The sequence below is a fragment of the Chroicocephalus ridibundus genome, chromosome 5 (genome assembly GCF_963924245.1).
Source record: "Chroicocephalus ridibundus chromosome 5, bChrRid1.1, whole genome shotgun sequence".
NCBI lineage: Eukaryota > Metazoa > Chordata > Aves > Charadriiformes > Laridae > Chroicocephalus > Chroicocephalus ridibundus.
The window spans coordinates 51,545,420-51,561,066 of NC_086288.1; the positions used below are offsets into that span (position 1 = coordinate 51,545,420).

Consider the following 15,647-nt stretch of genomic DNA (forward strand, 5'->3'; position numbering starts at 1 on the left):
ATGTCCCCGATATCGGATATTGAAGAGATATATTAGATAGCACTTATTTTCAGTGCTCTTGACAAAAAAGGTCACCAAGAGATTTTTCTTTAAAAATGCACAATTCTGGATATCTGTCAGTTAGAACAGAAAGTCCCTGACATTGATGAAGGTGCTTGAAAGAGCACATCCTACTCTGCAATCTTCACCTTTTCTCTCCTCTACTGCAGGAACAAAAAAAGGGCTTTCTTCTCACATCCACAGTCTCTCTTACATAGTGAATTACATGGACAAGTGATATTTATTTCTGAGTTATGTGACTGCTGAAGGTATTAATTAACTAGAGGGCATTCTTATTTTAGGGTCTTCAGGTCTACAAGTACAGAATAAAAGGAAGTCAGGGTAACTAACTCCCAGCTTCAGGTGCCAGTGTGAACGGCAACAGTGTGAACATCACTGAAAACAAATAAATGTAAACAGATTAAGGGGTCTATACAAATTGGGATGACATAAAATTTCTCAGAAGCCCTTTATATTAAACAATTATGTCAGGGATCAAATGCAAATGAATGCTCTTAGAGTTCTTTCTTCACATATCACCTCTACTTTTCAAGCTTTTCTGTAAGAGGTTTCAAATAGTTAAGAAGGAACACAATACATTTTAAGAGATGATATGGGTAGCTGTAGCAGAGTATCAAATAATTACCCATCTCGGACTTGTCAGTAGTCTCATAACTTCGTAAAGAAATAGATGGCTCTTCAGAGCAGCCTTTAGAGAAATACCAGCAAAGTGAAACAGAAGGAAACAGAGTTCTTAATGTATAATCAAACCATGATGTAACTGCCATCTCAGATATTACACAGAACAAAAACATGGAGCTATAATATTGTTACAAGAATGTACAGTTTGCTGAGGAAAAACAAGCAGGGGAAGAAGGGAGGAGATGTCACACTACATCAAACTGCATCTACGTAGTCCAGAAAAAAATAAGCAGCAGACTTTTAAATATCTTGGTAGGGCAATCAAGAGAGGAAGAAAATGGTCATGCTATATATAAGGGTCTTCAACAAATGGGTTCTGCAGAGAAGGATGAGAGACTTCATATCCCATCTCTTTCAATCTTCACTAAAAACACTTCTTGCAGCTTAAATTTCCATTATGTGCATGATTACACTGAATTAAAGGCAAAAGTACAAGTGAAGAATGAATTGCCTTTGCATTCTTGATTTCATCAAGATTTAGCTTTACACTAAAGTTAAAGTGAATTGAGTTAAATGAAACAAATGGAAACATTTTATTAAGCTCTGGATTGTGCTCATAAAATGTAGCATTTTATCAAAGTCACTCCAGAAGGAGATGACTATTTGGAGATAGCTCTTCCATGAAATTAGCCATGGTAAATGTTATCAGACACCACAAAACAACAGAGGACTGCCCAACCTCCTGAGGGCTTTCTTTTTCACTAGTTTGTGTGTTAGATGTGGCGGTGACAATTCTAAAACTTTATCTTTCATTTATTCTAGAATGCTAAGAAAGCATTTAATGTGCAATAATAATAAGCTTCCAATGTCACATAAAATTAAGCTGTCTGGTTAAACTTGTAGTTAACAACCTGGTTTATTTAAAGCTATTGTTTAGCTCTTCTAAAAACAAAAGCCATTATGCTTCCTGAAGACTTTATTCCCTCTGCCTTATTATCTGCTAGTCTAAACAAATGTCACAGCTGCACTTCTCGAAGGGACTGTAAACTACAATGTGAAATTTCCATAAGCTGCCATATAGACAGTCTGTCAGAGTGCAAAGCAAGACAAGTGTTAAATTTCATTAATATCAACTATGGCAAGAGAGCTTTCAGAACAGACAGGAATTGCTTTGCTGCAACAGTAAAACTGTTAAAATACTCCGGACCAACAACCACAAGGCGTTGAACTCAGAGCTTAAAATGTTTTAACACTCTGACTCTGAGAAGGCAAATTGAACAGCCTCCCTTTACTATATTTCAGCATTTACAATAGTTATTTTTCAGGGGGGAGGGACAGGACAAGGGAGTAGAAGGGAGTAGGTGGAGAAAGTGGTAGCTAATTAAACCACTGCATGAATGCTCTTTGAAAAAAACCCTACTCCAATAATTAAACATCACAAGCCAAAATCTAGATCTGTCTCCCGTATCTCAACAGACAAGTTCAAATATAAATACGCGTATACATATATCTAAATCCTCATTTGTGGAGGTAGAGCTACCTAACACAGGTATTCCAAAGGCAAACCAAAAATTATTACAACTATCATGCACATTGTATTTGCAAAAGCCACAATTTTCCAGTGTTCCCTGTTAGAATCTTTTGAGGCGTACCCTGTAGTACAATGCTTTTGTTATGCAAAAATGTAACAGTTTCTACAATCATTCGTTAAGAAACAGACATATTTCACAAGTGAAGTTTATTGAGAGAGGGATGAAAATCTCAATCTAGAATTAGTGCTTTTTGCCTAATGCAAACAAGTCTGATTTAAACAATGATGCTTCTTCAGTACAATGATTTAATCTGTTAGCTTTACAGAAATTTAAATAAGAGTAATGAACTTTACCATTAATGACATACCAAGCTAAACAGCCCTAGGACAACACTGGAGACATAATCTGAGGATACAATTACAGCTGATTTCATGATGTTTTCAATCAAATACAAAACGCTGCCTAATTCTAAAGTGCATATAATAATAGGACAGAAAAGGGAAACAGAAATGCAATATACACAGATCTTGGAGCTTGTCTTCCAAGCTATTTCATAAACTCTTCTCCAATACAGCAGAGAGGAAAAAAATTAGATAGCACCCTGACACCATTTCTCCCCTCCAGACTGTAGTAATTGTGAACCTATCCCTACGTGCTGTACAGCTTGAGAAATAAACCCTTTCACAGAGTCTAAAGAACAATAGAGCGTTGCTTTTCTGCAAACTATTTTATTTGCAAATAAGAATTACTGAAGTATAGATTTTTTTATAAAGTAGGGTATAAGGAATTAGAAGCAGAGAAAAGATGTAATAATTGATCACAGAACAGATAGGAAACAGTGTGGTTTGGCTGTGGAAAAACAAATGCAATTTCAGCATGTGTCAAGTGAGCTATTTATGATGACAGGACAATATTAGTACTGCCATACTATATACTGGTGGGATTTTATCTGGGATAGTTAACCATAATTTGGTTACTGTGTTCAAGAAACATGAATTTTGTGGTGGTAGGCTACCAGAATATTGAATAGAGGAAAAAAAATCAACCACGTGAAAGGAGACGTTGACTATGAAAATATTAAGAAATTAAATCTGACCATAAATATTCTGCAGCACTGGGGCTAACTGGAAAGCAATACCACATATCCATGCTTTAAAACTCTCTTACCATCCAAACATGGGCTGCATCCAGCAACCTGGTGGGAATAATCCCTGGACTATGCTAATTCATGAACTGTGCCCAGGAACTGTTCGGTCTGGAGCTGTGACCATGATAGACATCAATTTACCAACCCAAATTTTGAGTGCCAGCAACCAGGAACATTACTGACACTAAATTTATTAGAATAAAGGTAGCCTCTCAGGTCATCATTTCTTTCTTTCTTTCATCACTCTGCTAGCCCAGACTCATGGCTGTTCCAAATTAAGTTATGTTTCTGGACCACGACACAAGTGTTCCTGAAACTGTGCTCTGGTGCAGAGATTTCAGAGCTAGCTAAAAATGCTAGCTTTGGTAACTAAAGCAGGTTAGTGAAACAGTCAGTCAGTGCCACAGAGGCTTAATTTTCTTGCCAAGAAGAAATACAAATTAACGTACATGGACTTCATTTAGTCATAACTAGCAGCTCCTAATACTAGTTCATTAAGGTATTTTGATGACAAATACCCTAAGAAAGTTTGTCTTGTTTCCTCAAAGAATGAGGGTTGAGAACACAGTTGATTGCCTTCCTGAAATATTTATACAAAGCAAACACTGGGGGGCAAGGAGAGCTAACAAAGCTAATGGGCAACATTGGTGAGAATAATTTAGGTATATAAATGTAGGAATAAATATAAGGTAGAAAGTAAAAGGAGTCTTCCAGCCAGAAGAGGAATGGGGAATTCAACAGCTCTTTAATGGCATTATGTAGGTTAAAAGTAGTTCCAAGTCAAGACCTTACCAATCTATCAAAGGGAGTTTATGACATTGTCATCTGAAACAATTTTATGACCAAAAAGGTCCTTCTAGTCTTATACTCCTATGAAAGACCAGGCATAGTCTTAGCAAGCATAAAGCACTACTTAGTAGTGTGAGAGATTCTTCCTTACTTTTTCTTAGAGCTTCTCTTCTGAACGCTTTTGTTTCTTAATAGCTGCTGTCACCTTGTGAGCATCTTTTCCTACCACAAGAGAACCACATTTATTCTCACAGGAATTCAAGCTTATACTATAGTACCCCATAGGATTAAAAAATTTCTCAAGAACAATCCTAAGAAATACATAACCAATGAGATGACGGATAAATACTAGTAATTATGCAGTTAAAAATACTGCAAAAATTGTTTCTTCAGAATCTGTTTCACAAAAGAAAAATAAGCAGAAGCCTTGAAGCTAATTAAAAATGATAACAGTATTACAAAACCAGGCAATCCAACGATAATGAAAGAAATCATACGGTAACCCTTAGTGAGAGTCCTAGCAGGTAGCACTGAGTTCAGGAGCTCCAGATTTACAGCAAACCAATACTGGCTGAGTTACGAAGCCAAACTTGACAGCTGAAAGATCACAACACAGTCACATATTTCTAAATAGAGATTCCAGCAGTGATATTCAGTTACACTTCCTTAAGGGAAGTGCCATATAATATACATGAAAACTTTTCTTCACTCTCATCAAAGGCAGGGTTCTAGAAGTAACTGTAAGCACTCCATGGTGAAGAGCAGGTATGCTTGTAATTTGTCTTAATATTGCAAAACAGTTTCAGGATCTTATATGCGTTCAATGACATGGAATGCCTCCTCTTCATCGCAACTCCAAAAATTAATTAATTAATTTTAGACTTGACATTAAGCTCATAAAGAGTGGAGAAATTAATCCAAGAGACTACATGTCCTGATTAGAAGTGTATTAAAAAGCCAACCTGGACTACCTAAAAAAAAATCTTTAGACAAAAATGTAGTTCTAAGAGTCCTAAGCTTGTATATCATTATTTAGACAACGAACAAAACTGAGAGATCTCTAACTGGGGTAAAGGGAGCTGTATAACCTTGTGGCTGCATCTTGTAACCATATGTCTGCTAATGGGGACAGGAGGAGAGCTAAAGCTCTTCCTGTCTCCCTGTTAGAAGTCCACCTGGGTAAGCCCGATTATTTCATTATTCTTTTATCACCCAACAAACACCCAGGTGACATCTCTTGATTAACAATGACTCTTTCAAGAGCTTGTTGATAATATTTTCATAAAATTAATATAGAAGCACAAATATTCATATCTGTTTAAGAGACATTTAACTAAAGATGTGGGTTTTGCTTCTAAAAAATATCTATTTATCTCATTCCTAATTTACTGGCCTTTGCTCTTGCTATTAAGGGAGCAAGCTATGTAATGTCTGCTATACCATACATTTATATGAATTAACCTAAAAAAAGACAGTGTTTTGCTGAGGATGAATCTTTAATCTATTTGATACAAAGAATGTATTTGAAATAAGGTTGTATAAAACAGGTATGGGCAAGTGTATATATATTTAGTCAGTCTATCAACAAGCATTTGTGCATACTTGACCTTATATTTTTCAAACAGACCCAGTACACTATCTTTTTGTATAATTCAGCCTGTGAAGACTTATTTTCATTTATTTCAGGAATATCCAAAATGTTTGCCTGCTTATTTCCGGTGTTCTTCAGAACTCAGCAGGATATCAACAGATAGAGCTATTGTCAGGAAGTACCCTGAATTACCAAGTGGCTGGAAAAACAAGAGTCCCTGTTTTGCCATAGCTCCTGCTGGACCAACTGCCAGCGTGCAACAGTTTGGCTCACCTTGCCTTTATTAGATATAATCAGTTCCTTGAGTCCCCTGCTTGGCAGGTGGTAAAATAAAATTCCCCCACTTCCTTGGAGGAAGATAGTCTGCAAAGAACAAAGCAAACCTTTCTGCACTGTGGTGTTTTCATTCAAATCTGGTTGGATTTATGTTTTGTGGGGTTTTTTTTCTTGGTTTTTTTTTTTTTTTTTTTTAAAAAAAAAGTCTTTCTGATACAGTAATCCCAAGTAGTTCTGTGCTTTGTTTCTCTCCAGGCTTTTTCTTCAGTAATTTCCAAAATTAGCATATCTGTCTCTTACCTAAATGGTTCAGAACAGATATTACCATGATCCTGCACACACATCAGCTGAGGAAAGATGGACTTTTGTGTTCAGTACATTTTCCAAACAGCCTGCATTTTTTCCAAGATTATTTGAAATCAAGTGTTCAAGTTCCTCTGATTCTGGCAAGGGTAGTGTAAGCTAAAGACTCTTCCATGTCCTAAAGTGTCAGCCAAACAAGCCCACACTATAAAAATGGAAAGGAATGTTTTTCAAAATGATTGGTGGTAAAGATATTTATAAATCACTTGGAATTCCACAATAGCTACACACGTCCTTATTTTAGATATTAACTGCCATTGCTACAAAGAAATAACAAGACATGTCCTCTTATTCTGCAACCATTTTTTTAAACTCTCTGAAAGACAAATAGTCTCAGGTGAGCAATTATTACGTCCAGTACTTACTAGAAGGTAAATTCAATACCTGGAAGAAGGACATGTATTCACGCCGTTCTCCATCATCACACAAAAGAAAGCACTAATAGCACGAATATGAGGAAGCAGATGACAGATGACAGAGAAGGGAATATTTTGTGGTTTGGATTTTACAAAACTGAGATCTCAAAGTGAAACAGGAGCAACTAGACCACTATCAAATTCTCCATCCTTCTTTCAAGCGTAGCCTTGAGTGTAAGCATTGTACACAACCGTCACACATCGTCCTTTCATTGGTATAATCAGAGTAAACATCACCCTTAAAGAGTATCCACTAATTACCTTGTTAGTTTAATTCACCATCAGCAGTTAATGTGCACAGGTTAAATTATAGTTTAGAGGCAGAAATGAATACTTTAAAGACAATGCCTGTTTTCATACTGGAATGGTGGCAGTTATTGGATTATTCAGGTAATTACCTTTTAATACACAATACATCTGCATATTAGGAGATAGTCTTCAACTACATAGTACTACTCTTTAGCTGCAGAATATAATGAAAACTGATTGCATATGGGCAAACTTTCTGTGTGTTCTCTGATTCATATACTATGCTTTCCAAACTTTAAAAAGTTACAGAGTACAAAAGCTAAAATACTAAGCCACAACTGCCCAACAGTCTTATCTGTAAAGGGATTTTTCTGCGGCACAAACCAACATGGATTTGATTATGCTGGATCTACACTGACTCAACAGACAACCTATGACACAGAATATATGTCAGAAAATGCCTAGGTAGTTTATCACTGCATGGAAAAGCTTGTGCACATGGACAATTATCTTTCTGCTTTCACAGAAATGAAAATACGCAGTTTATAGTAGTAACAGATTTATGCTTGCAATTAGATCATACTGTAAATAATTTACTAAAGACTCTTCTGAATTCCTCCCCTTCTCAAAGAGTAAATACCATCTATAGAAAAGGTTATTTACCTTGAAAAGACAACATTTAGTGATGTTTCTAGATTAAATTTGTATTGGTTTAATCTCAGAGAGATAATGTGGTCAAGAGAATGTTCTTTGTTTCATATGCTAATACTGTTCCTAGAGACTATAAATCACCTGGGTATTCCCATACCTAAATTTCTGGATATAGAAGTACTGGACTTTCACGTCAATTCATTTCTAACTAACCTACTTACAGTGTCTTTTCCTCTGAACCTCTTGATTTATTAGGATATATAGCCTACATGTTTTAACTTCTTAGTTCATAGTTACAATTTAGAAAGGACAAAGCATTTTCATAAATCTGCTAGAACATTTATGACACAAACATATCTAAATAGAAACTACGAAGACTAGAGGCTGCAAACAAGGTATCTGTAATACCTTGTTGGTGCTTGCTGATATGTACCTTCGAATCACTCACTAGACAAAAGCATAACCCAGTAATAATATTCTACAGACTAAAATATAAAGCAGACACCTGAAGCTCAATCTACCTACTTAGTTTAAGTGACTTGACCACTGGGATGATGCTCACCTCGGAGCAGTTACCCCACATTTATTTTTTGGCCAGTTCTCTATTACACAGTCTCAGTGGAAGTCCATCTCTCACAACTCTATGCTGGTAATTCCATAAAGGACTGCGAGACCTAGACAAAATCCAAGACACAGATGTGGATGCCTATATCCAAAACTGCAAACCAACCCCTTTCACTCCAGTAAGTGGCCCCTTAATCCTGGGTTTCCTTGAATTCCCTGGGTACTTCAGGGAACAATTCCATCCCGCTAGTTCAGTAGGCTAGCAAAATGCTACATTGTGCACATGCTCATCATAGACCCATTCTGAGCCCACCTGACCTCCCTCTGTGATTCCTATAGGACCCAATCTAGGAAATGTAATCCGATTACGTTATTATTCACACTGATAGCTTCTGGTTATCGGGTTGGGATTTGTTGGCTTTTTCTTACTATAAGGTGGAAGAGGTACCACCTCTTACACACCTGGAAGAGGTAGCAGCCTGGCTATTGAGGGACAGCAACTCAGTTGTCTCTTCACCTGATGGGACTGACCTCCACAAGTCTGCCTCCCAGTGACATGCAATTAAAGCATGCTCTAATTGCAAGGCCACAATCTAGGTTTGGCATTCTCCAAGATCACGTGGAAATGGGATACTGTGCAAAAAAAAACCCCCACCCAAGCCGCTGCAAAACAAAAAAAAGCATAATTCATGAGTTCAGAAAGAAAGGAAACATGGAAGTACTCACTATTCTATTTAGAGTTCTCAGGTAAGAGTCATAAATTTTTGACTTTTGTCCCTGTAGCTACTACTAACAAACAGAATTAAACAATCACTAAGTAAAAACCAAATAATAACCCTAATGGGACTGAAATAAAGAAAATCCCTTTCCAACTGAATGCTCTACACAATGTGCAATAAAATCATCGTGTCATAAAAACATCGTTGTGAGAGACTGAGAAGTCACCTCAGCTATCCTTGGAAATATTTGTCTAATTGTCTCATTCCTTCCAATGATGGAAATTCCACAGCCTTCATAGGCAACCCATCTCCATATTTATCTACTTTAGTATTCAAAAGATTTCTTTAACTGAAACATCTCTTACAACAGTGTAAGCTCATTCCTTGTGCGTAGTTCACTCTCTACCCAACTCTCTGCAATAACCTTTTATATATTTGAATGCTTTTATCATGTTTTCCCTAAATCATATCTTCTCTCAACTACACAAATCCAATTATTTCAATTTTACAATATTTGCTGAACAGAATCTCAGCTGCAACATACAACGTCTAATCTTGCTTTATATTTTCCTGGGAGGAGCGAGATGTAGAGTTGGATACTCTAAGATTTAAAAAGTTGAACTGAGGTTTCCAAGCACCTAGCTCATATATAACAGTTGGGCACCAGAGCCACTTGAAAAGAGTGAATCCTGCTCACTTTTTTTCAAAGAACACTACCTATCTAGCAGGTATCTTCAGGTATGGACTTTGGACCACTGGCTGTCCTTGTCATTCTGCTCCAGCTTTCTAAGAGGAGTTCAAATGCAAACTTCTGTGATTAGAATTACTCATTAACTTCTCTTAGATGACTCTGCATTCAGCATATAGCCTTTTTCACCCTTTGAGGTGCATACTTTGGCACTGTACACAGAGTTTGGCAACCCAACGTTGGGTTTTGTATTCTATTTCTGGTTCAGGAACCTAAAATATAGGAAGTAAATATAATTTGCAGATATCACAGATGTCTGTATTAAACATTGGAACATAGTGTCAACATCTTCAAGATTAAAATGACTAAGCTATTTCCAGGGCGATAAATAATATAGTTGCATTTGTGTGGCTAGGCTGCCCTCAGGACCTTTGACAGCAGGTAGCACTATGGTCTGCTAGATGCAGCTGAACTCTTCACTACTAGGGATCTCTGGTTCTCTCAGGCAGATTCTAAAGAAGCAGGGGAAAGGACTTATCCAAATATTTTAAGTATAGTTATTAAACTTGAGTCACAGGAACTCTGAAGCAGTACTATTGCAATTCAAAAAAAGCACTCAGGCAGGAAAGTACGCATCAGTCAGGTAGGATGAAATCACATATTTATGGTATGCTTAAGTGCTTACCTAAATCAAGATATTTTTCCTGGATTTTGACACAATATGGCCGATATGAGTATATACTATGATAGAGGAACAACAGCCTGCTACGAAGGGTGACAAATGAACAGTTTGAAAGAGATTGGTACTCACTGCATCTCTAATTAAGAAAGAAATCACAGACTACCTAAAAGACTGTAAACATATTTTTCAGCTTCCATCTTTTAAAGTCATTTTCAGATATGCCCATCAACAGCATTTTAAATATAATTATTTATTTTTCATTTATTGTGTAAAAATTTGATTAAAGAAGTAAGAGCAATTTCATTCTGAGATTTGTTGTCATTTGTATGTTTTACAGCAGTTAGGTCTCTTGGCTGGTCAGACAGCTGCCAAGACAGCTCTCATCATCTTCAGCATGGGATGATGATTTGGCTTTCAAAGGACTATAACTGTCATAGGACATCAAGACAATATAAGACGAGATGATCTTGCAGGTACCTGGAATCTGTTATATCATGAACTTTCAAAAGTTCAGGCAAGCCTTGAAACTTTACTATGTGTTCAGTAGCAAGTAGGTCATTAATGTAATGCACTCTTTGTGTTCTTGTAGTAGTAAGTGTTGACCTGTCATTTAAGGCTTAGTCTTTGTAGGCCATAACACAGTACTCACTATAAGATAATGATGGTAATAACATATGATCATCATTACAGATGGGATAACATAAGAGTACGAATAATACTAAGCATATACAAGTGAACACTAAAATGTATTTATATCATCTTAGTTTTAGCTGTGGTAACTATGTAAGGTGACCAGAAAATATATTGGATGTACAAGGCAGAGATAAGCTTGGACTTCTCATTAGCAAAAACAGCCAACAGAAGCAAATCTGTTGCAAAGTTGTCAACAGACACCATTTTTATTTTACTCCATGGAACAGAATTCCATAAACTTTATTCCTGTGTGAAAAAAGCACTTTAAAGACAAAACACATGAGACCAAGCATGACATTACCCAGAAACTCACACTGACTAGTTAACACCAGCTTCTGAGAGTTTTATCTGAATAGCAATTTCAAGACAGCTCTGTCAAACAGTACACACAATACTTAAAAAAAACTATCTACAGCCAGTAGGATCTACAGAATCTACAGCAAACAGTTGAGCATAGTGCAGGGAAGCCCAGATTGGTGGAGGCTCTATTACTTCTGAAATGAGCTATCTCTGTAAGCTAGCCATAGGAATACAAGATTACAGCCTAGTCTTGCAGAGAGGATTGCCTCTCAGATAGGTTTGTCAGGTTCGATATGGTGTTGCACATGACACTGAATTTGACCATGAAAGTCAGTACCTCCATTCAGCCTTTTGCTGTAACGTACAGACATAGTTTGGGTTGACACATACTTATGCATCTCTACACTGCACGGTTGACCACCGTAAAGACTGCATACAAATGATGTTTAATAGAGACATGGATCCAAGAGGTTTCAAAGAGAGATACATCTCTAAGGTCCCAGAGATAGACAGAGTCATGGCAGAGCATGCCTAATCAAATTATGAAAGGAAAGCCTTTATATATAAGAGATCTTAATTCAATCAGAAGCTCATACAGCTAACCTCTTTGCAGAAACTGCCCACCATGTGTATTTGTTGCCAAATGCTATAAAAAGCCTGTAAAGGTTTTTCAAAAGATTGGATTTCAGATAGAAGGCTTTAGTCTGAAGGACAGCTAAGGAATAGAGATACATTTCAGTGGGGAAGCTATGAAGCTTAAAAAAATAAAAGTGAACAAACTGGTATAAAACTTGGCTAGACTCTATTGTGTGGCTCAGATTTTTGTCCAATAATATATTATTTACTATTTATGATTTAATATTCATTAGTCTAAGGATTTTCAGATGCAGAAAACCTGCTAAAAGATACCAACTGACATGCATTCAGAAGCTGGAATGCTATCGAGACACTGACGTTAACTTAATTTTTTTTCTTCCGAGAGGGAGCTTCAGAAACTAATTCATTCTTTATAGATCTCTCAGAGTAAAAACTTTTTTTTGCCAGGGTTTTCCAATTGTCCAAAATGTGTTAGAAAAGATTTACAAATAGTAACAATGTGCAATTCCTTCAAACAGAATAAAACATTTGGTCTGCCACTTGGTATAACACTCGCACTGATTTTAAAGGATTAAGAATCAGAGAAAATCAGGCAACCAAGAGGAGATAAAAGGTTCGGTTTTTATTTTGCTCTTCCTTCTCATAATTCATTTTAATACCAACAGGGTGGAATCAACTACAATAAAGTCAATGAACTAATCGTTTGCCCTAAAGATTTTATTTATGAATAGTGGACTATAAGAGAGGAATAAGTATTTGGAATGGAAAAGTATCTGTGAAGCTTGTGATTTTATGTCTTCTCTTTGGTGCTAAATAAATTAAGGACAAAATTCCAAAACCCAAGGTGAGTTCACTAGAAAGTGATCCAAGAGGAGATCCAGTTTGTCAGAACGAATACAGATGTCTACATGTGAGCTGGCCACCCCAGACCTACTTTGTTCTCAATGCTGAGGAGTCAATGCTTTTAATGTGCAATTGATCTTATTACATGGAGGACATCAACAATAGGTCAAATGAATCTCTCCAGGTAACAGAGATGAGTATAACAGATATCCAAGGTTAGATGAGATTAAACACACCTTTTGTGTTTCTGTAGTTACTAACAGTCATATAATAGATTCAACAGAAAGTTACTTCCAAGCATTAGCTTTCCTGAAGCTTAAAAGAGGAGTCAGGAGAATCATTATGTAATGATTTTGTAGACACACCATGACACTTCTGTCTGATAAAAATATTGCCTGTAATATTTCATTAAATTTAAAGTTACTGTGTAGCAACTGTAAGAGGTTGATGGCTGCCAAGAGCTGTGAGGTTGATGAATAGAATGGTATTTCTGGAGTCTTGCCCAGAGTTGAGACAAAATTTGACTCATCTTCATGCATACATTTGCAATAAACCTCCAAACTAAAATAAGGATTTAACTCCATCACGAGGTTCTAGTGGTATCATGTTACAGCTAAGAATTGATTATAATATCAATAGAAGCTTCTAAGTGACTCTGAAGAGAAAGGTGATCTTTCCACAGCTAGATTCATTGGGATGTTTGTGACCTTAAGTTGTGTTCTCCCAGAATACATGTGTCTCAAGCGCCAATTCAGTTGTTGGTAGCAGGATAATTATAATTTGGGCTCCATTTTTTTTTTCTTTGAACTACTTCAGAGTATATTAGCAAATATTGCAGTGGGTAGGAAATACTGTGTAGGGAAGGCTATGCCTGCAAAAATTTAGAAACTGTAGGATAGGAATTGAGCTAGATCAGGACTGATGAACTCATCCTATCTATTTTTGCTTTAATTTTCAGCTAACAATCTTCCAACAAAAAATAGATACAAAAGATTAAAAAAGAGAGAGAGTGGAACAAAGAAAATACCAAAATTGCACAACATTTATATGACATCATTCTGTTTAATCTGCTTACCTTATAGTATTTTATTCAATCTTTTTACAACCTATCTGTTCAAACCATAAGCTTCTTGACATTTAACCTGTCACTTACTGAATGTTCATGCATGTTTGAGGACGAGGGGTGTCCCAGTCTCAAGTAAGATTTTTAGGAATCACCATTGTACAAACACTAACAAGAAATAGCTTCAAAGAGATAAGTAATTAATATTCCATCTTTTTTGGTAAATTAATCTTTTGATCTGCATGCTGAAGAGATCAGTAAATAATAATCTGGGAGTGGAGATTTTTTTTTTTTAATTACTGAAGTACCACTTTTTCCAAGTATCGCATCATCCTTCAGAAGATGGAAGCACTAAACCCTGTGAGTTTCAAAGGAATCCCATGAGCTCTAGTCTCTCTGTTTCTTGTACATATGTAATTTGATTTCAATACTTCTACTGGATAAACAAAACAAGCAGGTTTCAAAAATGCTTGTACTTTTACTGAGAAAAGTTGTTCTGCAATTTTTCAGATGGATAACCTGCTTAACTGCTGCTCTGGATTTTTAAAAAGAACTGGTTATCAGCATGCACTGTTGTCAGTGTATTATACCTTTTGTCACAAGGCTCATACTGGTCAGTTGGATTGCAACATTTTGACATACAGTAATTACCACGATGGAGAAGAAAAAGCTCAGAAAGACAGAAAGGAATTCTAATTCACAGCGTTAAAACAGTATTAATGATAGATACTGTAGCAAAACACAGTCTTTTGTTATCACTATGCAGTAATGCAACTGTTACAGCTATTCTTACTATTTTGTCTAATTACTATCAAAAAATGCAACATTTACTCTTACCACTGAGAAGCCAATGTGGAAAAGATATCGGTGGTTTCAGGTTCTTGGAACAGTTTCAAAAGTTCTGGTTCAGATGATAAGTCAGCAAGGATCCTCAACTCAATATGTGAAAAATCTAGAAAACAGAGTGTTAAAATAAGTCTATAGCTCTAAAATAAAAACATACCTGCATTTTAACCAAACTATCACAAATTAAAATCCAAGCCTGGTCTGTTAATTTCCTTGTGCTCAAAAAATCAAGATGCCTGTAAAAAGCTCATCCTGAAGAAGTTATATTCCAGCTACAGATCACAAGGTGTCTGATTCCTTCATTATCTTCAGGTGTCAGTTAATCTTCTTGGTTCTTTGTTTCTACTGACAAGGCTTACCTATCATCCACTTCCAAAGCACGCTAAGGAGTATACATCATATAACAATATTAATTGATACTAAGGGATTTGACAGCCTTGTAAAATATGTCATGCAAAGGAGACGGGAAAAAGAGATGACAGAACTGCGAACATTAATATGCATGAGAATACTAATACATTCTATCTTACCTGCTGCTAAAAACGTATATCCTTTTTTTGAAACAAACAGCGTTCTTGGGGAAATAGTTTCTATTTCCTCTTCTTTTCCTAGAGAAGAGACAGACATTTAAGTTCCAGATCCCAGACCAAAAATATCATGTTGCAAATCATACGAGGTTGTAAACAACATACCAAGCACACAACTAAAACCACAGAAATGGCTATGTAAGCAACCTAGCAGAGCACCAACTGCCAACATCACAATCATTTTATTTTGTCAGTCATGTGCAAATCCTTATCTCTGCCATCCTTGCAGTACCGCTTACTTCTCCTCCTTTTTCAAAACCCAAACTCTAACCAAAACAATAGCTAACAGATATCTACAATAACTAACGTTATTCACAGATCACTTAATAAAGGAGGCACTCAGATAAGGAAGGGTCTGTAAAGATGAATG

The 15,647-nt window shown here is 36.3% G+C and overlaps 1 protein-coding gene across 1 annotated transcript in view; it reads right to left on the minus strand.

The window, feature by feature from the left end:
• Positions 1–15,647, minus strand: part of POLN (DNA polymerase nu) — a 110,006-nt gene that overhangs the window by 42,461 nt on the left and 51,898 nt on the right. The window contains exons 17-18 of the mRNA XM_063335909.1: positions 15,221–15,298; positions 14,682–14,796 (exon numbers count right to left, since the gene is read on the minus strand). Coding sequence (XP_063191979.1) covers positions 14,682–14,796; positions 15,221–15,298 — 193 coding nt within the window. The remainder of the gene's footprint in view (positions 1–14,681; positions 14,797–15,220; positions 15,299–15,647) is intronic.